Source organism: Oncorhynchus clarkii, unplaced genomic scaffold (assembly GCF_045791955.1).
Source record: "Oncorhynchus clarkii lewisi isolate Uvic-CL-2024 unplaced genomic scaffold, UVic_Ocla_1.0 unplaced_contig_9158_pilon_pilon, whole genome shotgun sequence".
Lineage (NCBI taxonomy): Eukaryota > Metazoa > Chordata > Actinopteri > Salmoniformes > Salmonidae > Oncorhynchus > Oncorhynchus clarkii.
In genome coordinates, this window is record NW_027258079.1 from 22,390 (window position 1) to 50,364 (window position 27,975).

Genomic DNA, 27,975 nt, shown 5'->3' on the forward strand with positions numbered 1-27,975 from the left:
GATTGTAAATCCAGGACATAATTAAAGACAGAATTAAAAGACAACTATTCTCTAATTGTTTGAAATCAGTGGATCCAACATGAATGTAAAATTTCCACACAGGATAAATACAATTGTTTATACAATGGAGCTTTCAAATATTTACCCACTGCTAGTGGGGCAACCTTAACTTTTTCTGATTGGTCCATTCTTGGAAGCAATACCATATGTTTATTGGCTAGTCAGAGCAATTCTTCTGATTGTGGTAGAGCACAGCAATGTGATTGGCTGTGTATTATTGACATTGCAGTTTAACAGTTCACACATTTTCATTCTTTGATTTTATTACCTAAATGTTATTTATTTTATTGTAGCTCCTTTGTTGACAATAATTAAATGTGTACATTCATTGTGTTATTGCATTAATACAGTTTAAACAGTAGTTATTTGGGGGAAGTTACTAACATAAAAGTGGAATATTGGAATATGTCAGACAAGTGGAACAGTCCTGCCCAGTGTGAAAGCCAACACACACAGCCTTACACACTCAGCTCCCTGTTTCTACAGCAGCACTGCTACAGCTTCACCTAGAGGGGCGACAGAAACAACCAGATTAAAGGGACAGGACAAACAAGACCAATGACAGATAACACATCTTATCTGAAAGACTCTCCTGACATAAATGTCCCAATAGAGTCACTATGAAACAGAAACTGACTGGCCATAGGACATTTTGGGGCCAGATAGGCCGGTCCATCTTTAAGCAGAGTGGGCTGGCCTAAATTGGGTGTTTGCAAAGAACAACTGTTTTGGGGGGGGGGGGGGGGGGGTAGTGTGTTAGAAAATACATGTGTTAGAAAATACATGTAAATGTTGAAAAGAGAAACAGTCACATTATCAATCATCACAGATCACTGCACCTGTACATACCCCATCTGTAAATAGCCCATCCAACTACCTCATCCCCATACTGTATTTATTTATTTATTTATCTTGATCCTTTGCACCCCAGTATCTCTACTTGCACGTTCGTCTTTTGCACATCTAGCACCCCAGTGATTAAATGCTATATTGTAATTACTTTGCCACCATGGCCTATTTATTGCCTTACCTCCCTTATCTTACCTCATTTGCATACACTGTATATAGACTTTTTCTACTGTATTATTGCCTGTTTGTTTGTTTATTCCATGTGTAACTCTGTGTTGTTGTTTGTGTCGAACTGATTTGCTTTATCTTGGCCAAATCGCAGTTGTAAATGAGAACGTGTTCTCAACTAGCCTACCTGGTTAAATAAAGGTGTTCTCAACTAGCCTACCTGGTTAAATAAAGGTGTTCTCAACTGGCCTACCTGGTTAAATAAAGGTGAAATAAAATATAAAAAATGTTCACATTCCCAGACTGATGTCAAAACAAGATAAACATGTCATAAATAAATATGTCACTCACCCTAACGTCAGGACCAGACTCCACAGAAAACAGGTTGGGTTGGTCCTCCTCTTCCTCCTCGTCACCAGTGGGAAACCAGCTAGGATAATATAACACAGACGGATTAGATTACATCAGATATTCATTGATTTATTGATTTGATAATTAAAGTATAAGGACACTCCAGCCGGAGACAACATTATATATTACCTCAGTTATATTACACTGTCAACTAGTAACACAGAGATGAACATCAGAGAGACATTAATACAGAGATGAACATCACAGAGACATTAAACATTAACACAGAGATGAACATCACAGAGACATTAATACAGAGATGAACATCACAGAGACAACATTATATATTACCTCAGTTATATTACTCTGTCAACTAGTAATACAGAGATGAACATCACAGAGACATTAATACAGAGATGAACATCACAGAGACATTAATACAGAGATGAACATCACAGAGACATTAATACAGAGATGAACATCACAGAGACATTAATACAGAGATGAACATCACAGAGACATTAACACAGAGATGAACATCACAGAGACATTAAACATTAATACAGAGATTAACATCACAGAGACATTAACACAGAGATGAACATCACAGAGACATTAACACAGAGATGAACATCACAGAGACATTAATACAGAGATGACCATCACAGAGACATTAATACAGAGATGAACATCACAGAGACATTAAACATTAATACAGAGATGAACATCACAGAGACATTAATACAGAGATGAACATCACAGAGACATTAATACAGAGATGAACATCACAGAGATATTAATACAGAGATGAACATCACAGAGATATTAATACAGAGATGAAAATCACAGAGACAACATTATATATTACCTCAGTTATATTACTCTGTCAACTAGTAACACAGAGATGAACATCACAGAGACATTAATACAGAGATGAACATCACAGAGACATTAATACAGAGATGAACATCACAGAGACATTAATACAGAGATGAACATCACAGAGACATTAATACAGAGATGAACATCACAGAGACATGAAACATTAACACAGAGATGAACATCACAGAGATATTAATACAGAGATGAACATCACAGAGACATTAATACAGAGATGAACATCACAGAGACAACATTATATATGACCTCAGTTATATTACTCTGTCAACTAGTAATACAGAGATGAACATCAGAGAGACATTAATACAGAGATGAACATCACAGAGACATTAACACAGAGATGAACATCACAGAGACCTTAATACAGAGATGAACATCACAGAGACATTAATACAGAGATGAACATCACAGAGACATTAATACAGAGATGAACATCACAGAGACAACATTATATATTACCTCAGTTATATTACTCTGTCAACTAGTAACACAGAGATGAACATCACAGAGATATTAACACAGAGATGAACATCACAGAGACATTAATACAGAGATGAACATCACAGATACATTAATACAGAGATGAACATCACAGAGACATTAAACATTAACACAGAGATGAACATCACAGAGACATTAATACAGAGATGAACATCACAGAGACATTAACACAGAGATGAACATCACAGAGACATTAACACAGAGATGAACATCATAGAGACATTAACACAGAGATGAACATCATAGAGACATTAATACAGAGATGAACATCATAGAGACATTAATACAGAGATGAACATCACAGAGACATTAATACAGAGATGAACATCACAGAGACATTAATACAGAGATGAACATCACAGAGACATTAACACAGAGATGAACATCACAGAGACATTAACACAGAGATGAACATCATAGAGACATTAATACAGAGATGAACATCACAGAGACATTAATACAGAGATGAACATCACAGAGACAACATTATATATGACCTCAGTTATATTACTCTGTCAACTAGTAATACAGAGATGAACATCAGAGAGACATTAATACAGAGATGAACATCACAGAGACATTAACACAGAGATGAACATCACAGAGACCTTAATACAGAGATGAACATCACAGAGACATTAATACAGAGATGAACATCACAGAGACATTAATACAGAGATGAACATCACAGAGACATTAAACATTAACACAGAGATGAACATCACAGAGACATTAATACAGAGATGAACATCACAGAGACATTAACACAGAGATGAACATCACAGAGATATTAACACAGAGATGAACATCACAGAGACATTAATACAGAGATGAACATCACAGAGACATTAATACAGAGATGAACATCACAGAGACATTAAACATTAACACAGAGATGAACATCACAGAGACATTAATACAGAGATGAACATCACAGAGACATTAACACAGAGATGAACATCACAGAGACATTAACACAGAGATGAACATCATAGAGACATTAACACAGAGATGAACATCATAGAGACATTAATACAGAGATGAACATCACAGAGACATTAATACAGAGATGAACATCACAGAGACATTAATACAGAGATGAACATCACAGAGACATTAACACAGAGATGAACATCACAGAGACATTAACACAGAGATGAACATCATAGAGACATTAATACAGAGATGAACATCACAGAGACATTAATACAGAGATGAACATCACAGAGACATTAATACAGAGATGAACATCACAGAGACATTAATACAGAGATGAACATCACAGAGACATTAACACAGAGATGAACATCACAGAGACATTAATACAGAGATGAACATCACAGAGATATTAATACAGAGATGAACATCATAGAGACATTAACACAGAGATGAACATCACAGAGACATTAACACAGAGATGAACATCACAGAGACATTAACACAGAGATGAACATCACAGAGACAACATTATATATGACCTCAGTTATATTACTCTGTCAACTAGTAATACAGAGATGAACATCACAGAGATATTAACACAGAGATGAACATCACAGAGACATTAAACATTAATACAGAGATGAACATCACAGAGACATTAAACATTAATACAGAGATGAACATCACAGAGACATTAATACAGAGATGAACATCACAGAGATATTAACACAGAGTTGAACATCACAGAGACATTAATACAGAGATGAACATCACAGAGACATTAATACAGAGATGAACATCACAGAGACATTAATACAGAGATGTACATCACAGAGACATTAATACAGAGATGAACATCACAGAGATATTAACACAGAGATGAACATCACAGAGACATTAATACAGAGATGAACATCACAGAGACATTAATACAGAGATGAACATCACAGAGACATTAATACAGAGATGAACATCACAGAGACATTAAACATTAACACAGAGATGAACATCACAGAGACATTAATACAGAGATGAACATCACAGAGACATTAAACATTAACACAGAGATGAACATCAGAGATATTAATACAGAGATGAACATCACAGAGATATTAAACATTAACACAGAGATGAACATCACAGAGACATTAAACATTAACACAGAGATGAACATCACAGAGACATTAATACAGAGATGAAGATCACAGAGATATTAAACATTAACACAGAGATGAACATCACAGAGACATTAATACAGAGATGAACATCACAGAGATATTAAACATTAACACAGAGATTAACATCACAGAGACATTAAACATTAACACAGAGATGAACAGCACAGAGACATTAATACAGAGATGAACATCACAGAGACATTAATACAGAGATGAACATCACAGAGACATTAATACAGAGATGAACATCACAGAGACATTAAACATTAACACAGAGATGAACATCACAGAGACATTAACACAGAGATGAACATCACAGAGACATTAATACAGAGATGAAAATCACAGAGACATTAATACAGAGATGAACATCACAGAGATATTAATACAGAGATGAACATCACAGAGACATTAATACAGAGATGAACATCACAGAGACATTAATACAGAGATGAACATCACAGAGACATTAATACAGAGATGAACATCACAGAGACATTAATACAGAGATGAACATCACAGAGACAACATTATATATGACCTCAGTTATATTACTCTGTCAACTAGTAATACAGAGATGAACATCAGAGAGACATTAATACAGAGATGAACATCACAGAGACATTAATACAGAGATGAACATCACAGAGACATTAATACAGAGATGAACATCACAGAGACATTAATACAGAGATGAACATCACAGAGATATTAATACAGAGATGAACATCACAGAGACATTAACACAGAGATGAACATCACAGAGACATTAACACAGAGATGAACATCACAGAGACATTAATACAGAGATGAACATCACAGAGACATTAATACAGAGATGAACATCACAGAGACATTAAACATTAACACAGAGATGAACATCACAGAGACATTAATACAGAGATGAACATCACAGAGACATTAATACAGAGATGAACATCACAGAGACATTAACACAGAGATGAACTTCACAGAGACATTAATACAGAGATGAACATCACAGAGACATTAATACAGAGATGAACATCATAGATATTAACACAGAGATGAACATCAGAGATATTAAACATTAACACAGAGATGAACATCACAGAGACATTAATACAGAGATGAACATCACAGAAACATTAACACAGAGATGAACATCACAGAGACATTAAACATTAACACAGAGATGAACATCAAAGAGACATTAATACAGAGATGAACATCACAGAGACATTAAACATTAACACAGAGATGAACATCAGAGATATTAATACAGAGATGAACATCACAGAGACATTAATACAGAGATGAACATCACAGAGACATTAATACAGAGATGAACATCACAGAGACATTAATACAGAGATGAACATCACAGAGACATTAAACATTAACACAGAGATGAACATCACAGAGACATTAAACATTAACACAGATATGAACATCACAGAGACATTAATACAGAGATGAACATCACAGAGATATTAACACAGAGTTGAACATCACAGAGACATTAATACAGAGATGAACATCACAGAGACATTAATACAGAGATGAACATCACAGAGACATTAATACAGAGATGTACATCACAGAGACATTAATACAGAGATGAACATCACAGAGATATTAACACAGAGATGAACATCACAGAGACATTAATACAGAGATGAACATCACAGAGACATTAATACAGAGATGAACATCACAGAGACATTAATACAGAGATGAACATCACAGAGACGTTAAACATTAACACAGAGATGAACATCACAGAGACATTAATACAGAGATGAACATCACAGAGACATTAAACATTAACACAGAGATGAACATCAGAGATATTAATACAGAGATGAACATCACAGAGATATTAAACATTAACACAGAGATGAACATCACAGAGACATTAAACATTAACACAGAGATGAACATCACAGAGACATTAATACAGAGATGAAGATCACAGAGATATTAAACATTAACACAGAGATGAACATCACAGAGACATTAATACAGAGATGAACATCACAGAGATATTAAACATCAACACAGAGATTAACATCACAGAGACATTAACACAGAGATGAACATCACAGAGACATGAATACAGAGATGAACATCACAGAGACATTAATACAGAGATGAACATCACAGAGATATTAATACAGAGATGAACATCACAGAGACATTAATACAGAGATGAACATCACAGAGACATTAATACAGAGATGAACATCACAGAGACATTAATACAGAGATGAACATCACAGAGACATTAATACAGAGATGAACATCACAGAGACAACATTATATATGACCTCAGTTATATTACTCTGTCAACTAGTAATACAGAGATGAACATCAGAGAGACATTAATACAGAGATGAACATCACAGAGACATTAATACAGAGATGAACATCACAGAGACATTAATACAGAGATGAACATCACAGAGATATTAATACAGAGATGAACATCACAGAGATATTAATACAGAGATGAACATCACAGAGACATTAACACAGAGAAGAACATCACATAGACATTAACACAGAGATGAACATCACAGAGACATTAATACAGAGATGAACATCACAGAGACATTAATACAGAGATGAACATCACAGAGACATTAAACATTAACACAGAGATGAACATCACAGAGAAATTAATACAGAGATGAACATCACAGAGACATTAATACAGAGATGAACATCACAGAGACATTAACACAGAGATGAACATCACAGAGACATTAATACAGAGATGAACATCACAGAGACATTAATACAGAGATGAACATCACAGAGACATTAATACAGAGATGAACATCACAGAGACATTAAACATTAACACAGAGATGAACATCACAGAGACATTAATACAGAGATGAACATCACAGAGACATTAATACAGAGATGAACATCACAGAGACATTAACACAGAGATGAACATCACAGAGACATTAATACAGAGATGAACATCACAGAGACATTAATACAGAGATGAACATCATAGATATTAACACAGAGATGAACATCAGTGATATTAAACATTAACACAGAGATGAACATCACAGAGACATTAATACAGAGATGAACATCACAGAGACATTAACACAGAGATGAACATCACAGAGACATTAAACATTAACACAGAGATGAACATCAAAGAGACATTAATACAGAGATGAACATCACAGAGACATTAAACATTAACACAGAGATGAACATCAGAGAGACATTAATACAGAGATGAACATCACAGAGACATTAATACAGAGATGAACATCACAGAGACATTAACACAGAGATGAACATCACAGAGACATTAATACAGAGATGAACATCACAGAGACATTAATACAGAGATGAACATCATAGATATTAACACAGAGATGAACATCAGTGATATTAAACATTAACACAGAGATGAACATCACAGAGACATTAATACAGAGATGAACATCACAGAGACATTAACACAGAGATGAACATCACAGAGACATTAAACATTAACACAGAGATGAACATCAAAGAGACATTAATACAGAGATGAACATCACAGAGACATTAAACATTAACACAGAGATGAACATCAGAGATATTAATACAGAGATGAACATCACAGAGATATTAAACATTAACACAGAGATGAACATCACAGAGACATTAAACATTAACACAGATATGAACATCACAGAGACATTAATACAGAGATGAACATCACAGAGATATTAAACATTAACACAGAGATGAACATCACAGAGACATTAATACAGAGATGAACATCACAGAGATATTAAACATTAACACAGAGATTAACATCACAGAGACATTAAACATTAACACAGAGATGAACATCACAGAGACATTAATACAGAGATGAACATCACAGAGACATTAATACAGAGATGAACATCACAGAGATATTAATACAGAGATGAACATCACAGAGACATGAACACAGAGATGAACATCACAGAGACATAAATACAGAGATGAACATCACAGAGACATTAATACAGAGATGAACATCACAGAGACAACATTATATATGACCTCAGTTATATTACTCTGTCAACTAGTAATACAGAGATGAACATCACAGAGACATTAACACAGAGATGAACATCACAGAGACATTAACACAGAGATGAACATCACAGAGACATTAATACAGAGATGAACATCACAGAGACATTAATACAGAGATGAACATCAGAGAGACATTAAACATTAATACAGAGATGAACATCACAGAGACATTAAACATTAACACAGAGATGAACATCACAGAGACATTACACATTAATACAGAGATGAACATCACAGAGACATTAAACATTAACACAGAGATGAACATCACAGAGACATTAACACAGAGATGAACATCACAGAGACATTAAACATGAACACAGAGATGAACATCACAGAGACATTAAACATTAATACAGAGATGAACATCACAGACACATTAACACAGAGATGAACATCACAGAGACATTAAACATTAATACAGAGATGAACATCACAGAGACATTAATACAGAGATGAACATCATAGAGACATTAAACATTAACACAGAGATGAACATCACAGAGACATTAATACAGAGATGAACATCACAGAGACATTAAACATTAACACAGAGATGAACATCACAGAGACATTAATACAGAGATGAACATCACAGAGACATTAATACAGAGATGAACATCACAGAGACATTAATACAGAGATGAACATCACAGAGACATTAATACAGAGATGAACATCACAGAGACATTAATACAGAGATGAACATCACAGAGACATTAATACAGAGATGAACATCACAGAGACATTAATACAGAGATGAACATCACAGAGACATTAACACAGAGATGAACATCACAGAGACATTAAACATTAATACAGAGATTAACATCACAGAGACATTAACACAGAGATGAACATCACAGAGACATTAACACAGAGATGAACATCACAGAGACATTAATACAGAGATGAACATCACAGAGACATTAACACAGAGATGAACATCACAGAGACATTAATACAGAGAGGAACATCACAGAGACATTAATACAGAGATGAACATCACAGAGACATTAAACATTAACACAGAGATGAACATCACAGAGACATTAATACAGAGAGGAACATCACAGAGACATTAATACAGAGATGAACATCACAGAGACATTAAACATTAACACAGAGATGGACATCACAGAGACATTAATACAGAGATGAACATCACAGAGATATTAAACATTAACACAGAGATGAACATCACAGAGACATTAATACAGAGATGAACATCACAGAGATATTAAACATTAACACAGAGATTAACATCACAGAGACATTAAACATTAACACAGAGATTAACATCACAGAGACATTAAACATTAACACAGAGATGAACATCACAGAGACATTAACACAGAGATGAACATCACAGAGACATTAAACATTAATACCGAGATGAACATCACAGAGACATTAATACAGAGATGAACATCACAGAGATATTAAACATTAACACAGAGATTAACATCACAGAGACATTAAACATTAACACAGAGATTAACATCACAGAGACATTAAACATTAATACAGAGATGAACATCACAGAGACATTAATACAGAGATGAACATCACAGAGACATTAACACAGAGATGAACATCACAGAGACATTAAACATTAATACAGAGATGAACATCACAGAGACATTAATACAGAGATGAACATCACAGAGATATTAAACATTAACACAGAGATTAACATCACAGAGACATTAAACATTAACACAGAAATTAACATCACAGAGACATTAAACATTAATACAGAGATGAACATCACAGAGACATTAATACAGAGATGAACATCACAGAGACATTAATACAGAGATGAACATCACAGAGACATTAATACAGAGATGAACATCACAGAGACAACATTATATATGACTTCAGTTATATTACTCTGTCAACTAGTAACACAGAGATGAACATCACAGAGACATTAAACATTAATACAGAGATGAACATCACAGAGACATTAACACAGAGATGAACATCACAGAGATATTAAACATTAATACAGAGCTGAACATCACAGAGACATTAAACATTAATACAGAGATGAACATCACAGAGACATTAAACATTAACACAGAGATTAACATCACAGAGACATTAAACATTAACACAGAGATGAACATCACAGAGACATTAAACATTAATACAGAGATGAACATCACAGAGACATTAACACAGAGATGAACATCACAGAGACATTAATACAGAGATGAACATCACAGAGACATTAATACAGAGATGAACATCACAGAGACAACATTATATATGACCTCAATTATATTACTCTGTCAACTAGTAATACAGAGATGAACATCACAGAGACATTAACACAGAGATGAACATCACAGAGATATTAAACATTAACACAGAGATGAACATCACAGAGACATTAATACAGAGATGAACATCATAGAGACATTAAACATTAACACAGAGATGAACATCACAGAGACATTAAACATTAACACAGAGATGAACATCACAGAGACATTAAACATTAATACAGAGATGAACATCACAGAGACATTAAACATTAATACAGAGATGAACATCAGAGACATTAAACATTAACACAGAGATGAACATCACAGAGACATTAATACAGAGATGAACATCACAGAGACATTAACACAGAGATGAACATCACAGAGACATTAATACAGAGATGAACATCACAGAGACATTAATACAGAGATGAACATCACAGAGATATTAACACAGAGATGAACATCAGAGATATTAAACATTAACACAGAGATTAACATCACAGAGACATTAATACAGAGATGAACATCACAGAGATATTAAACATTAACACAGAGATGAACATCACAGAGACATTAATACAGAGATGAACATCACAGAGACATTAACACAGAGATGAACATCATAGAGACATTAATACAGAGATGAACATCACAGAGACATTAACACAGAGATGAACATCACAGAGACATTAACACAGAGATGAACATCACAGAGACATTAACACAGAGATGAACATCACAGAGACATTAACACAGAGATGAACATCACAGAGACATTAACACAGAGATGAACATCACATGGACATTAACACAGAGATGAACATCACAGAGACATTAACACAGAGATGAACATCACAGAGACATTAATACAGAGATGAACATCACAGAGACATTAATACAGAGATGAACATCACAGAGACAACATTATATATGACCTCAGTTATATTACTCTGTCAACTAGTAATACAGAGATGAACATCATAGAGACATTAATACAGAGATGAACATCACAGAGACATTAATACAGAGATGAACATCACAGAGATATTAAACATTAATACAGAGATGAACATTACAGAGACATTAATACAGAGATGAACATCACAGAGACATTAAACATTAATACAGAGATGAACATCACAGAGACATTAATACAGAGATGAACATCACAGAGACATTAATACAGAGATGAACATCACAGAGATATTAATACAGAGATGAACATCACAGAGACGTTTAACATTAATACAGAGAGGAACATCACAGAGACGTTTAACATTAATACAGACATCACCTGGTTAATGTGATACATGTGTTCTACTGTAGTGTTTCACTGAGAGCCTGAAATCCAGACATGTTTTGTGTTAACATCCCATAAAGATGCGATGATACATGTGTTATACTGTAGTGAGCCTGAAATTCAGACCATTCTAGCACATAAAGTTGCTCCCCTGGTCATATTTGTGCTTGGACTTTCAAAAAGTTAATCCAGAATGTGTTAACACTGTTATTAAAACTATTATTGAAATATTAATTGAACTTTTTCAGGAAGTAAAAACAAAACTCTAAATAACCTATAATTCCTGTTATCTGAGTGTTAACAAAACCTCACAGGAAAATGTTCAGGGAACCATAGTAAGACGTTCTCAGAACCTCAGAAACCTCCCTGGAACCATAGCAAGACGTTCTAAGAACCTCCCTGGAACCATAGTAAGACGCTCTCAGAACCTCAGAACCTCCCTGGAACCATAGTTAGACGTTCTAAGAACCTCCCTGGAACCATAGTAAGACGTTCTCAGAACCTTCCTGGAACCATAGTAAGACGTTCTCAGAACCTCAGAACCGCCCTGGAACCATAGTTAGATGTTCTCAGAACCTCCCTGGAACCATAGTAAGACGTTCTCAGAACCTCCCTGAAACCATAGTTAGACGTTCTCAGAACCTCCCTGAAACCATAGTTAAACGTTCTCAGAACCTCCCTGGAACCATAGTTAGACGTTCTCAGAACCTCCCTGGAACCATAGTAAGATGTTCTCAGAACCTCCCTGAAACCATAGTAAGGCGTTCTCAGAACCTCCCTGGAACCATAGTTAGACGTTCTCAGAACCTCCCTGAAACCATAGTAAGACGTTCTCAGAACCTCCCTGGAACCATAGTAAGATGTTCTCAGAACCTCCCTGGAACCATAGTTAGATGTTCTCAGAACCTCCCTGGAACCATAGTAAGAAGTTCTCAGAACCTCCCTGGAACCATAGTTAGACGTTCTCAGACCCTCCCTGGAACCATAGATAGACGTTCTCAGAACCTCAGAACCTCCCTGGAACCATAGTTAGACGTTCTCAGAACCTCAGAACCTCCCTGGAACCATAGTAAGACGTTCTCAGAACCTCCCTGGAACCATAGTTAGACATTCTCAGAACCTCAGAACATCCCTGGGACCATAGTTAGACGTTCTCAGAACCTCAGAACCTCCCTGGAACCATAGCAAGACGTTCTAAGAACCTCCCTGGAACCATAGTAAGATGTTCTCAGAACCTCCCTGAAACTATAGTAAGGCGTTCTCAGAACCTCCCTGGAACCATAGTTAGACGTTCTCAGAACCTCCCTGAAACCATAGTAAGACGTTCTCAGAACCTCCCTGGAACCATAGTAAGACGTTCTCAGAACCTCAGAACCGCCCTGGAACCATAGTTAGATGTTCTCAGAACCTCCCTGGAACCATAGTAAGACGTTCTCAGAACCTCCCTGAAACCATAGTTAGACGTTCTCAGAACCTCCCTGAAACCATAGTTAAACGTTCTCAGAACCTCCCTGGAACCATAGTTAGACGTTCTCAGAACCTCCCTGGAACCATAGTAAGATGTTCTCAGAACCTCCCTGAAACCATAGTAAGGCGTTCTCAGAACCTCCCTGGAACCATAGTTAGACGTTCTCAGAACCTCCCTGAAACCATAGTAAGACGTTCTCAGAACCTCCCTGGAACCATAGTAAGATGTTCTCAGAACCTCCCTGGAACCATAGTTAGATGTTCTCAGAACCTCCCTGGAACCATAGTAAGAAGTTCTCAGAACCTCCCTGGAACCATAGTTAGACGTTCTCAGACCCTCCCTGGAACCATAGATAGACGTTCTCAGAACCTCAGAACCTCCCTGGAACCATAGTTAGACGTTCTCAGAACCTCAGAACCTCCCTGGAACCATAGTAAGACGTTCTCAGAACCTCCCTGGAACCATAGTTAGACATTCTCAGAACCTCAGAACCTCCCTGGGACCATAGTTAGACGTTCTCAGAACCTCAGAACCTCCCTGGAACCATAGCAAGACGTTCTAAGAACCTCCCTGGAACCATAGTAAGATGTTCTCAGAACCTCCCTGAAACTATAGTAAGGCGTTCTCAGAACCTCCCTGGAACCATAGTTAGACGTTCTCAGAACCTCCCTGAAACCATAGTAAGACGTTCTCAGAACCTCCCTGGAACCATAGTAAGATGTTCTCAGAACCTCCCTGGAACCATAGTTATATGTTCTCAGAACCTCCCTGGAACCATAGTAAGACGTTCTCAGAACCTCCCTGGAACCATAGTTAGACGTTCTCAGACCCTCCCTGGAACCATAGTTAGACGTTCTCAGAACCTCAGAACCTCCCTGGAACCATAGTTAGACGTTCTCAGAACCTCAGAACCTCCATGGAACCATAGTTAGACATTCTCAGAACCTCAGAACCTCCCTGGAACCATAGTAAGACGTTCTCAGAACCTCCCTGGAACCATAGTTAGACGTTCTCAGAACCTCCCTGGAACCATAGTAAAACGTTCTCAGAAACCCCCCTGCAACCTAAAACTTAACGTTCCCAGAACAGGCTAAGTTTTAATTTCCATTTTTAGAAAGTAAAAAAAACGCTCCGTTTTACCAGTCAGTAAAGTCATGGCTTCCTCCCCAGAACCAATGGTAAACCAAACATGTATGTTCCTACAACGTTCAGCAAATCAAATTTGCTAGTTGGGATTCCAGTTCTTGTACTCCATGTCATATGCCAAGTTATGTTGACAAGGAGTAGAATGTTACCACAAAATAGACTGGTACCCAGTGTTGTGTCTTTACTATCATTACACTGAAGATTCATCTTTATCAAATGACTCTCTGTAATTATTATTACGCGATTAAACTGATTAATCATCTAACTGTAATTAACTAGGAAGCATAAACAAACAGTAGATAGTTACAAGGAAATTATAACGGAGTTTCCCTAGTGGGATAAACCGGCATCGCGGCTTGGTGCACAAAAGGGAAGTGGTGGTCGACTGAGATAAGACAACACACAGTTGATAATTATAATAATTTATATATTTACGCTCAGTGTGTCGTCGGGGTCTCTGTTGAAAAGTTTGTTTCTGTTGTAGAGTGTCTGTCCTCTCTCGCTCTCTGTCTCGTAGTTAGAATGGATAGTTCAGAGTGACATTCATTCATGTGGTTATAGAATAGATGTTTCGGCGGTTGTCGTTCATCGCGTTCAGTGATACCGAATTCCTAGCTGCAGACTAGTAATTCATATCAAAGACTTGTTCTTATTCTGTCAGTATCGATAGTCTAAGAGTTTAACCACGTGGTATGGTTAAAAGATTCAGCCATCTACTCAAACCTTGGCCCTCTCGTTATCGAGGTAAGCTGGTCTGCAACCTTTGTCCTGTCGTGATTGAGAGAAACATGGTCTGTTGAGAAATTCTCAAAGTGGGGGTTTTATTCGGGAGTTGCAGAAAAGGGCCTGTCCCAGGATGCCCGACCCGACTGAGCTCATGGACGGTCCTTTGATTTAGTTCAACTCAAAAGAGAATTGGAGTTTCCTTCATTAAACTGTCCAAAATCACATTACACTAATTTCAAACAGTATCATCCTCATTCATTCATCTTATACACCAATTAGATGTAAACCTCATATCTGAGGCTATTATATAAACAGCATTATGGTAATGTGGTCGTATTGGCTCCCATGAGTTTCACCAAATTGTACCAAACGGACCAGTTCGTAGCTGGATTCTTCACCGATCTTTTATACCTTCTTCAGAACATAAATGTTGTTGGGACCTCAACTTCTGTGAGGTTGAAGAAATTCCTTTGTTCTCTATGAAAAGTGACTCTGTCTCTATACTGTGGCCATGAGGAAATAATCTCCTCCAAGAATTTACGACCTCTCTCTGACCACAGCAGCCTGTGTGTAGAAGACAGGGAAAGGGGGATGGGGCTTGCTGTACCCAAAGAGGGCAACGTCATGACACCAGGCTATGGAGATACGTAGGGTTGAGAGCCTGTTTTGCGAGGGAGACCTGGCAAGACTTGTTTAGCATGACCAGGCTAACTGTAGACTTAGTTAGCAGGACCAGGCTAACTGTACACTTAGTTAGCAGGACCAGGTTAACTGTAGAAGTAGAGAGCAGGACCAGGCTAACTGTATAATTAGATAGCAGGACCAGGCTAACTGTGGAATTAGATAGCAGGACCAGGCTAACTGTATAATTAGATAGCAGGACCAGGCTAACTGTAGAATTAGAGAGCAGGACCAGGCTAACTGTAGAATTAGATAGCAGGACCAGGCTAACTGTGGAATTAGATAGCAGGACCAGGCTAACTGTAGAATTATATAGCAGGACCAGGCTAACTGTAGATTTAGATAGCAGGACCAGGCTAACTGTAGAATTAGATAGCAGGACCAGGCTAACTGTAGAATTAGATAGCAGGACCAGGCTAACTGTAGAATTAGATAGCAGGACCAGGCTAACTGTAGAATTAGATAGCAGGACCAGGCTAACTGTAGATTTAGATAGCAGGACCAGGCTAACTGTAGAATTAGATAGCAGGACCAGGCTAACTGTAGAATTAGATAGCAGGACCAGGCTAACTGTAGAATTAGATAGCAGGACCAGGCTAACTGTAGAATTAGATAGCAGGACCAGGCTAACTGTAGATTTAGATAGCAGGACCTGGCTAACAGCATTCGTAAATTAGGCTAACTGCACCTGGAGGTGAAGAGAGCCTTCTCGTTGATCATCTGGACTCTGAAGATGTTGACAGCCTTGTAGACGTCTATCACATCCTGGTACTTCTCCAGTAGATGCCTGGAGAGAGAGACAGGATAGAAAAGAGTCACTCCACAATATCACCACACTTGACAAGATTAAACACAACAATGTGGAGTTGAGACACTATAAACCTCAAGATACCTGTAATATGTCCCTGACTTGTCCTTCTGGTTCCTCTGGTCTGGCTTCATGTCCTCACCCCCCCACTGGTAGCAGGGGCAGGGGAAGAGGCTTAGCCAGGGGTAGAGGCAGGGGCTGGGGCCTGGTCTGGTCCTCTCTCCCAGGGGCAGGTTCTGTGCCAGGTAAGGTCTGAGCAGGGCTCTGGGCAGCAGAGACACCAGCCAGTAGATGGGCTCCTCATTCACAATGTCATGGAAGCTCTGGAGGTACTGACGCACAGCTGCAGAGGGCTGGATTGAGGACAGGTTCTGTAGGCATGAGGAGGAGGATGAAGAGGAGGAGGAAGAGAGACAGGGAGACCAAGGTGAAGCTATATACATGGAGTACCAGTACCAGATCAATGTGGAGCTAATATACAGGTAGGTAGTAACAGTACCAGATCAACGTGGAGCTAATATACAGGGAGTACCAGTACCAGATCAATGTGGAGCTATATACAGGAAGTACCAGTACCAGATCAATGTGGAGCTAGGTACAGGGAGTACCAGATCAATGTGGAGCTATATACAGGAAGTAGCAGTACCAGATCAATGTGGAGCTATATACAGAAAGTACCAGTACCAGATCACTGTGGAGCTATATACAGAAAGTACCAGTAACATATCAATGTGGAGCTAATATACAGGGAGTACCAGATCAATGTGGAGCTATATACAGGGAGTACCAGTACCAAATCAATGTGGAGCTATATACAGGGAGTATCAGTACCAGATCAATGTAGATCTATATACCGGGAGTGACAGTACCAGATCAATGTGGAGCTATATACAGGGAGTAACAGTACCAGATCAATGTGGAGCTATGTACAGGGAGTACCAGATCAATGTGGAGCTATATACAGGGAGTACCAGTACCAGATCAATGTGGAGCTATATACAGGGAGTATCAGTACCAGATCAATGTAGATCTATATACCGGGAGTGACAGTACCAGATCAATCTGGATCTATATACAGGGAGTACCAGTACCAGATCAATGTGGAGCTATATACAGGGAGTACCAGTACCAGATCAATGTGGAGCTAATATACAGGTAGTACCAGTACCAGTTCAATGTGGAGCTATATACAGGGAGTAACAGTACCAGATCAATGTTCAGAGGTACCAGGCATTTGAGGTTGATACAGTATGTTCATTAAGGCAGGGTAAAGTGACTAGGCATAAGGATAGATAATAATAATGTATTTGAGGTTGATACAGTATGTTCATTAAGGCAGGGTAAAGTGACTAGGCATAAGGATAGATAATAATCATGTATTTGAGGTTGATACAGTATGTTCACTAAGGCAGGGTAAAGTGACTAGGCATAAGGATGGATAATGTATTTGAGGTTGATACAGTATGTTCACTAAGGCAGGGTAAAGTGACTAGGCATAATGATAGATAATAATCATGTATTTGAGGTTGATACAGTATGTTCACTAAGGCAGGGTAAAGTGACTAGGCATAAGGATGGATAATGTATTTGAGGTTGATACAGTATGTTCACTAAGGCAGGGTAAAGTGACTAGGCATAAGGATAGATAATAATCATGTATTTGAGGTTGATACAGTATGTTCACTAAGGCAGGGTAAAGTGACTAGGCATAAGGATGGATAATCTATTTGAGGTTGATACAGTGTGTTCATTAAGGCAGGGTAAAGTTGGGTTGCAGCTTGTAAGATGTCCCCCTTCTCCGTCGGCGCCATCTTGGCGCTAAACCAAGAAGAGTCATTTAGTAATTTTTCCTAAAATATAATTAAGTCAAAAAAAATTGTCATTCGAATAACGAATTAGACAAATTGTCAAAATGACGAAAAAGGTTGGCGCCTTTTAGGCAACTAAAAACCCTTTTTAGTCACATCGCATTTGTAGTAAACACTGACATAATTGTCCTTCCGACAGATTTTTATCCACAACTATTCTCTTCCCAACAGCAGAAACAGACAGAGTCTTGTCCTACCAACACATTTTTATCAATCAAATAGAAGAAGATCGTTATATATCTTTTCAGGCGCTCTGATCTAGAGTGACTTAATCGCATACGCTTTCAGACTGGTCCCCCCTGTGGGAATCGAACCCACAACCCTGGCATTGCAAGCGCCATGCTCTACCAACTGAGCTACACGGTGAAAATATATATGATTTATCTAAAAACCCGCCAGGCTTGTGGGTTCGATTCCCCCAGGGAAATAGTATGAAAAGAAGTCTGAAAAATTACATGTACTTACTAAGTCACTCTGAGCTAAAGGGAATATTATTGTAATACTAAAATACTATGAAGTGAACGAACTAAAGGAAGTCAGAAAATAAAGAAGAGATTTCTGTTTTGGGGGGGTGTCTAAATACACTAAAACTTGGGTTACCTGGGTAACCTGGGTAACCGAAATCGAACTTGAATTTAACCAAAACAAAAAAAGGTCAAATAGGGGTCATTGAACACGTTTATGGAAGGTTTACTGAATTGATAAATCACCTACTACGTTCTAGTTGTTTTTCCTAATAAATTGTATATTAAAGTATACATTTAAAAGGTGATTGTTATAAGAGCTTCTTACCAGGTGTGGTGGAGTTTGGTTCTGGGCCTCCTTCAGAGACTCCTGGTAGCGTTGATGTGTTCTCTGGAGAAACAGCATGATGTCTGGAGGACCCTGGACTGTTCTGATCAGCACCTGGCTCATACACACATTTACACTGTTGTACAGAGCAACTTATCTTAAGATAACTAGGAACGACAACCACGTATCACAGTCATAGTAAGTAAATCTTTATGGTTTAATTTCATGTGTTTTCTTTTCACCCGCAGCATGGGGATGACTCTGTCCAGGTATAGCACCTCCTGGTGGCAGAAGTCAGCATAGCAGCGGGCAGGCAGACGTCTGGAATACATCCCTCTGAGGAAGGATGAGTAGAGGATCTCATCTGCTACTCTCTCACTGGTCTCCCACAGGACGTCATAAATACTCACCTCTTTAACCAGCTCTGGGGGCGGGGGGGAGGGAGGGAAGGGAGGGAGGGAGGGAGAGAGGGAGGGAGGGAAGGGAGGGAGGGAGGGAGGGAGGAAGGGAGGGAGGGAGGGAGGGAGGGAGGGAGGGAGGGAGGGAGGGAGGGAGGGAAGGAAGGAAGGGAGGGAGGGAGGGAGGGAGGCAGGGAGGGAAGGGAGGGAGGGAGGGAGTGAGGGAGGGAGGGAGGGAAAGGAAGGGAGGGAGGGAGGGAGGGAGGGAGGGAGGGAGGGAGGGAGGGAGGGAGGGAGGGAGGGGGAGAGAGAGAGGGAGGGAGGGAGGGAGGGAGGGAGGGAGGGAGGGAGGGAGGGAGGGAGGGAGGGAGGGAGGGAGGGGGAGAGAGGGAGGGACAGTGTTCACAACTATGTGGGACATTTTATTTTTAATGATTAGTCCAAAACTCTAAACATCAAAAAGACAGTAGTTTCAAAACTCTGAGCACATTTAAAAAAAATTATTACCATTTTTTAAAATTATTACCATTTTTTTTTAATTATTACAAGACACAAAATCAAACAGTCACTTATTCACCAAACTTAAATCGGTGTTTCATCTAGAAATACATGTTTCACATTGCAATACATGTTCACATAAATGTAAATGCTTTTCACAATGCAACTCACTCTTTACTTTAGGTATGATTCTCTTCTCATTTGTTAAAATATATTTTACTATCACTCTAATACATGCCATTTGTGTGGCAGGTGTTTTTCTCCAAAGTGTTGGTATGTAACCTCAGTGGGAATCAAACCCACAGCTCTGGTGTTGCTGGTGCCATGCTCATACTAACTGAGCCACACACACTATAATACCTAAGAATCAAACCCACAGCTCTGGTGTTGCTGGTGCCATGCTCATACAAACTGAGCCACACACACTATAATACATAAGAATCAAACCCACAGCTCTGGTGTTGCTGGTGCCATGCTCATACGAACTGAGCCACACACACTATAATACCTAAGAATCAAACCCACAGCTCTGGTGTTGCTGGTGCCATGCTCATACTAACTGAGCCACACACACTATAATACCTAAGAATCAAACCCACAGCTCTGGTGTTGCTGGTGCCATGCTCATACTAACTGAGCCACACACACTATAATACCTAAGAATCAAACCCACAGCTCTGGTGTTGCTGGTGCCATGCTCATACTAACTGAGCCACACACACTATAATACCTAAGAATCAAACCCACAGCTCTGGTGTTGCTGGTGCCATGCTCATACTAACTGAGCCACACACACTATAATACATAAGAATCAAACCCACAGCTCTGGTGTTGCTGGTGCCATGCTCATACTAACTGAGCCACACACACTATAATACCTAAGAATCAAACCCACAGCTCTGGTGTTGCTGGTGCCATGCTCATACTAACTGAGCCACACACACTATAATACATAAGAATCAAACCCACAGCTCTGGTGTTGCTGGTGCCATGCTCATACTAACTGAGCCACACACACTATAATACCTAAGAATCAAACCCACAGCTCTGGTGTTGCTGGTGCCATGCTCATACTAACTGAGCCACACACACTATAATACCTAAGAATCAAACCCACAGCTCTGGTGTTGCTGGTGCCATGCTCATACTAACTGAGCCACACACACTATAATACATAAGAATCAAACCCACAGCTCTGGTGTTGCTGGTGCCATGCTCATACTAACTGAGCCACACACACTATAATACCTAAGAATCAAACCCACAGCTCTGGTGTTGCTGGTGCCATGCTCATACTAACTGAGCCACACACACTATAATACATAAGAATCAAACCCACAGCTCTGGTGTTGCTGGTGCCATGCTCATACTAACTGAGCCACACACACTATAATACCTAAGAATCAAACCCACAGCTCTGGTGTTGCTGGTGCCATGCTCATACTAACTGAGCCACACACACTATAATACATAAGAATCAAACCCACAGCTCTGGTGTTGCTGGTGCCATGCTCATACTAACTGAGCCACACACACTATAATACATAAGAATCAAACCCACAGCTCTGGTGTTGCTGGTGCCATGCTCATACTAACTGAGCCACACACACTATAATACCTAAGAATCAAACCCACAGCTCTGGTGTTGCTGGTGCCATGCTCATACTAACTGAGCCACACACACTATAATACATAAGAATCAAACCCACAGCTCTGGTGTTGCTGGTGCCATGCTCATACTAACTGAGCCACACACACTATAATACATAAGAATCAAACCCACAGCTCTGGTGTTGCTGGTGCCATGCTCATACTAACTGAGCCACACACACTATAATACCTAAGAATCAAACCCACAGCTCTGGTGTTGCTGGTGCCATGCTCATACTAACTGAGCCACACACACTATAATACCTAAGAATCAAACCCACAGCTCTGGTGTTGCTGGTGCCATGCTCATACTAACTGAGCCACACACACTATAATACATAAGCACAATTAAAATACATTTAAGGATTACAATAGAGGTGGAAGATGTATGATGGCCGTCCCCTTGAGTATACCGCCCTCCTTCAGGCCATGGATGAGGCATGCAATGGCATCAATCCAGAACTATGTCCGGCTTGGATTTGTCATGCCAAAAGGTTTTGTTGTTTGTTGTTGTTGTAAATGCAGTTAGACGGTTGAGTCCTCAGACTATCAACCTCGTGCGATCTTAAATCTGCACAGACGACTAATGACCTTATACACTCTGTCTGCTGACTGCCATCTATACAAGAAGGATGTATTCTTCTATAAAAGCAGAGACCCGACTATGTTCGTTAATCTTTCAACTCTGAACCCTTCTTGGAGATGGTTGATTGCTTCATTTAATGCAAATCTTATAAAAATGTTGTTTGAAAGAATCTGCAGTCTCTCTCTTCCTGTAGAATTGCTACCACAGGAAAGTGGGTTAGAGGTGATATAATTAGCATAACGCATAATCAGTCTTAATGAGAACATTCTAAAAGTTCTGTGGTAGTTAATTCAACAGTGGGAAGTTAGCTACATTAAACTAGTTCTATGGTAGTTAATTCAACAGCAGGAAGTTCGCTACATTAAACTAGTTCTATGGTAGTTAATTCACCAGTAGGAAGTTAGCTACATTAAACTAGTTCTATGGTAGTTAATTCAACAGTAGGAAGTTAGCTACATTAAACTAGTTCTATGGTAGTTAATTCAACAGTAGGAAGTTAGCTACATTAAACTAGTTATATGGTAGTTAATTCAACAGTAGGAAGTTAGCTACATTAACTAGTTCTATGGTAGTTAATTCAACAGTAGGAAGTTAGCTACATTAACTAGTTCTATGGTAGTTAATTCAACAGTAGGAAGTTAGCAACATTAAACTAGTTCTATGGTAGTTAATTCAACAGTAGGAAGTTAGCTACATTAAACTAGTTCTATGGTAGTTAATTCAACAGTAGGAAGTTAGCTACATTAAACTAGTTCTATGGTAGTTAATTCAACAGTAGGAAGTTAGCTACATTAAACTAGTTCTATGGTAGTTAATTCAACAGTAGGAAGTTAGCTACATTAAACTAGTTCTATGGTAGTTAATTCAACAGTAGGAAGTTAGCTACATTAAACTAGTTCTATGGTAGTTAATTCAACAGTAGGAAGTTAGCTACATTAAACTAGTTCTATGGTAGTTAATTCAACAGTGGGAAGTTAGCTACATTAAACTAGTTCTATGGTAGTTAATTCAACAGTAGGAAGTTAGCTACATTAAACTAGTTCTATGGTAGTTAATTCAACAGTAGGAAGTTCGCTACATTAAACTAGTTCTATGGTAGTTAATTCAACAGTAGGAAGTTAGCTACATTAAACTAGTTCTGTGGTAGTTAATTCAACATTAGGAAGTTAGCTACATTAAACTAGTTCTATGGTAGTTATTTCAACAGTAGGAAGTTAGCTACATTAAACTAGTTATATGGTAGTAATTCAACAGTAGGAAGTTAGCTACATTAAACTAGTTCTATGGTAGTTAATTCAACAGTAGGAAGTTAGCTACATTAAACTAGTTCTATGGTAGTTAATTCAACAGTATGAAGTTAGCTACATTAAATGAGTTGATGCAGTTACCAAAACAGCTGTATAGTTTAATTGGTAGAAGGTTTTTCTGTTCTAATTTTAGATTTGAATAGCAGAGAAATAGACTAATAACATGCGCTATGTTTTTGTCGACGCTACAGGGAAAGTGGTCAAAATCACATTGTTTAGAGTGAATAGACTGTTGGAAGTCAGATTTAAAATGGGAGATTTAAATCAAGGGATATTTAGAATGTTGAAGAAATCCCGTTAAAGAGGAAGAGGTTTTCTAGGAGGACAAAAAAGCTTACTAGTTTAAAATCAATTCCAGATCGGTCAACACGTTTTAAAGCTTGAAAGGGCGTAGTGCCATTAATCATCAGACAGCTGTCATCTTCTAAATGTCAGAGTGCCATTCAACAAGGAGCTGCACCTGTAACAAAATTAACTTATTATCTATCCGAGGCAATGGGCCAAGACATTCCTACCTCTCTCGTGTGATTTCTTCTGACTTGGAATTACTGCTAAACCAGATCTAAAAGAAAATGAAATAAAAAAAGACATGAATGTAATTGAGTTTTAATATGGTGCCTGTATAAAACATGTCCAGATACAAGACAGTGTTAGACCTGCTACCTTGTCTCCGTAGAACACACATAGAACCTCAGCTCTGCACAGGACACGTCATTCCAGCCCTGCCCACCTGTTGTCAAGACAAATCTCACTTCAGTTATTTCAATGTGCTCAGAGTGTGTGTGTGTGTGTACCTCCAGTGTGTAGCTCCATACAGTTCTCCCCCTGTCCAGAGTTACTGGGCTCATCCTCCTCCCAGTAGAAACTGTCAACAGCTGAGCCGTCACTCCACAGCCACATCCCCTCCTTATCACAGAAACACATTGATTGATGGATTGAAACCACTTCATTGTTTTTAAACTGAAAGTACAAAGACATTTGACAGACTGACTGACTGACTGACTAATCATTGACCCCATGTACCTGAGCTGCATCGTAGCCTCCCACCCAGACCGGCTGGTCTGTGTGTCTCCTGACCAGATCCTGGACAAACACCTGTTGACCCGGGCTGTGAACCGACACCAGGTTCCCTCTGTGCTGGGAGCAGTACAACTAGAGAGACAGTCAGAGAACACTGTGTTAGCCCACTGAGCTAAAGCCCTGGCAGTACCTCAGGGAGCGAAGATCAATGCAGGCTAGAAATGGACATTTCCTGAATTAAATTAAATGTATTGAAATATCAATGGTTGTGAAATAGTAATAGCAGTTGTAGTGACAGCAGAAGAAGTGGTAGTATTAGTGACAGAAGTAGTACTAGTAGGAGTAGTAATCGTTTTTATTTTTTTTACCCCCAATTTCATGGTATCCAATTGTTAGTAACTACTATCTTGTCTCATCGCTACAACTCCCGAACGGGCTCGGGAGAGACGAAGGTCGAAAGCCATTCTTCCTCTGAAACACAACCCAACCAAGCCGCACTGCTTCTTTAACAGACTTGGTTAGCGTGCACTGCGCCTGGCCCGCCACAGGAGTCGCTGGTGCGCAATGAGAGGAGTCACTGGTGCTCAATGAGATCCCTACCGGCCAAGACCTCCCTAACCCGGAAGACGCTAGGCCAATTGTGCGTCGCCCCACGAACCTCCCGGTCGCGGCCGGATGCAAAAGAGCCTGAACCCAGAGTCTCTGATGGCACAGCTGGCGCTGCAGTACAGCGCCCTTAACCACTGCACCACCCGGTAGTCCCTGTAATAGTTTTTAATTTAACTACATTTGAAAGTATAACATTTTATGTGAAAAATCTGATTTTAGCGTCATTCTTTTAACATAGATTTGCCCTAAATCAATTCCTAACCAACTCTATTACAGCAACAGAACAAGGTGACCTTTAGTTTCTCAGTCTCTCCCAATTACAAGCGTTACCTCTGCAGTGGCCCAGGTGGCCCAGACGGGGTAGAAGGAGAAGCAGCGATGCTCATTCTGATGCCACCCGGCTGGGCATGGTGACTGGGAGTCCACGCCTTCCACCTCCTCCTCTGTAGTGTTCACTACCCCCGGGGCAGCATCCAACCCTGGAACAACAACACACACCGACAGTATGTACTGTTCAAGAGCTGTGCTTGACTTATTTTACCTGGTACATATGAAGCAATTCATGGAATAATCCCAAAAAAGCAAACTAAGCTAGATCAAGTAGCACCTCAAATACTGTATAGCATCTAGAGTTGGGTTTGACTAGATATAATGCTATTTTACTGTAAACAAATTGACAACAGACTTTCAGCACTCTTATAGGGAAGGACATTCAACATGCACAGCGTTTACACAGATGGTTGATGATTGGCCGAGTGAAATTGATGATTAAAAGATTGTTGGAGTTGTTTTGTTAGACTTCAGTGCAGCTTTTGACATTATCAATCGTAGTCTGATGCTGGAAAAACGTGTCTGTTTTGGCTTTACACCTCCTGCTATAATGTGGATAAATAGTTACCTGTTTAAATAAATAACAATTTGTTCTTAACTCACCTGCCGAGTTAAATGAAGGTTAAATCAAATAGAAAAATGACAGAACACAGAGGGTGTTTTTTATCATTGAATTAAACTATTTACACACACACACTGTTTAATTTCAAGTTTCATATTCACCTGTTGAGAGGTGCAGAGCCATCACTATACAACAAAGCAGCAGAGACATTCTGCCAACCGACCTACAGAGGAAACAATGATACATTACATTACATTACATAACAACTTAACTCTACATGAGAAAATAAAGGTAAAATAAAAAATTGGTAGGATAGCTCAGAATCAGAGAATGCTGACAGTACCTGAGCTGGCTAGAAACACAGTGACAGTAGTAGTAGTAGCTTGGTCTTGGTAGGATAGCTCAGAATCAGAGAATGTTGAGAGTACCTGAGCTGGCTAGAAACACAGTGGCAGTAGTAGTAGTAGCTTGGTCTTGGTAGGATAGCTCAGAATCAGAGAATGTTGAGAGTACCTGAGCTGGCTACTGCTTCTGGCTTGAATTAGTCACTGTTGAGGAGGAGGAGGAGGAGTGAAATTAGGTGATGTAAGGAGAAGAGATGAGGAAATGATGAGGTACTGCAGAACAGCAACCAGCCCATATCCTCCTCTCTACACTAGTGGGTGTGTCCTAAAAGCCTCAGCCCCCCCCACTCTCATTATCAGTCAGACTAGAATCACACCAACAACCTGCTAGTTCCAACAACATATCTCCTGTTCTGACAGACTAGAATCAAATCAACAACCTGCTAGTTCCAACAACACATCTCCTGTTCTGACAGGCTAGAATCACATCAACAACCTGCTAGTTCCAACAACACATCTCCTGTTCTGACAGACTAGAATCACACCAACAACCTGCTAGTTCTAACAA

The 27,975-nt window shown here is 39.0% G+C and overlaps 1 protein-coding gene and 1 non-coding gene across 3 annotated transcripts; both read right to left on the reverse strand.

The window, feature by feature from the left end:
- Positions 1-305: 305 nt before the first annotated feature.
- On the reverse strand, positions 306-27,674 carry LOC139395234 (uncharacterized). Of its 2 annotated transcripts, XM_071142882.1 has the most exons (13): positions 27,407-27,606; positions 27,225-27,286; positions 26,502-26,650; positions 25,566-25,694; positions 25,337-25,448; positions 25,206-25,272; positions 25,058-25,104; positions 20,346-20,527; positions 20,104-20,217; positions 17,528-17,814; positions 17,324-17,422; positions 1,429-1,507; positions 306-566 (listed from the first exon to the last, which is right to left on the reverse strand). In XM_071142882.1, the coding sequence occupies exons 2-13, from the start codon at positions 27,271-27,273 to the stop codon at positions 555-557; spliced, it is 1,326 nt and encodes a 441-aa protein (XP_070998983.1). In that variant the 5' UTR covers positions 27,274-27,286; positions 27,407-27,606; the 3' UTR covers positions 306-554. The 2 variants fall into 2 exon arrangements, with proteins under 2 accessions (XP_070998983.1, XP_070998984.1); XM_071142883.1 differs by having other exon boundaries at positions 27,225-27,674.
- Positions 19,602-19,673, reverse strand: trnaa-ugc (transfer RNA alanine (anticodon UGC)). The gene has a single exon. It is a non-coding gene; the product is annotated as a tRNA-Ala (tRNA).
- Positions 27,675-27,975: the final 301 nt, after the last annotated feature.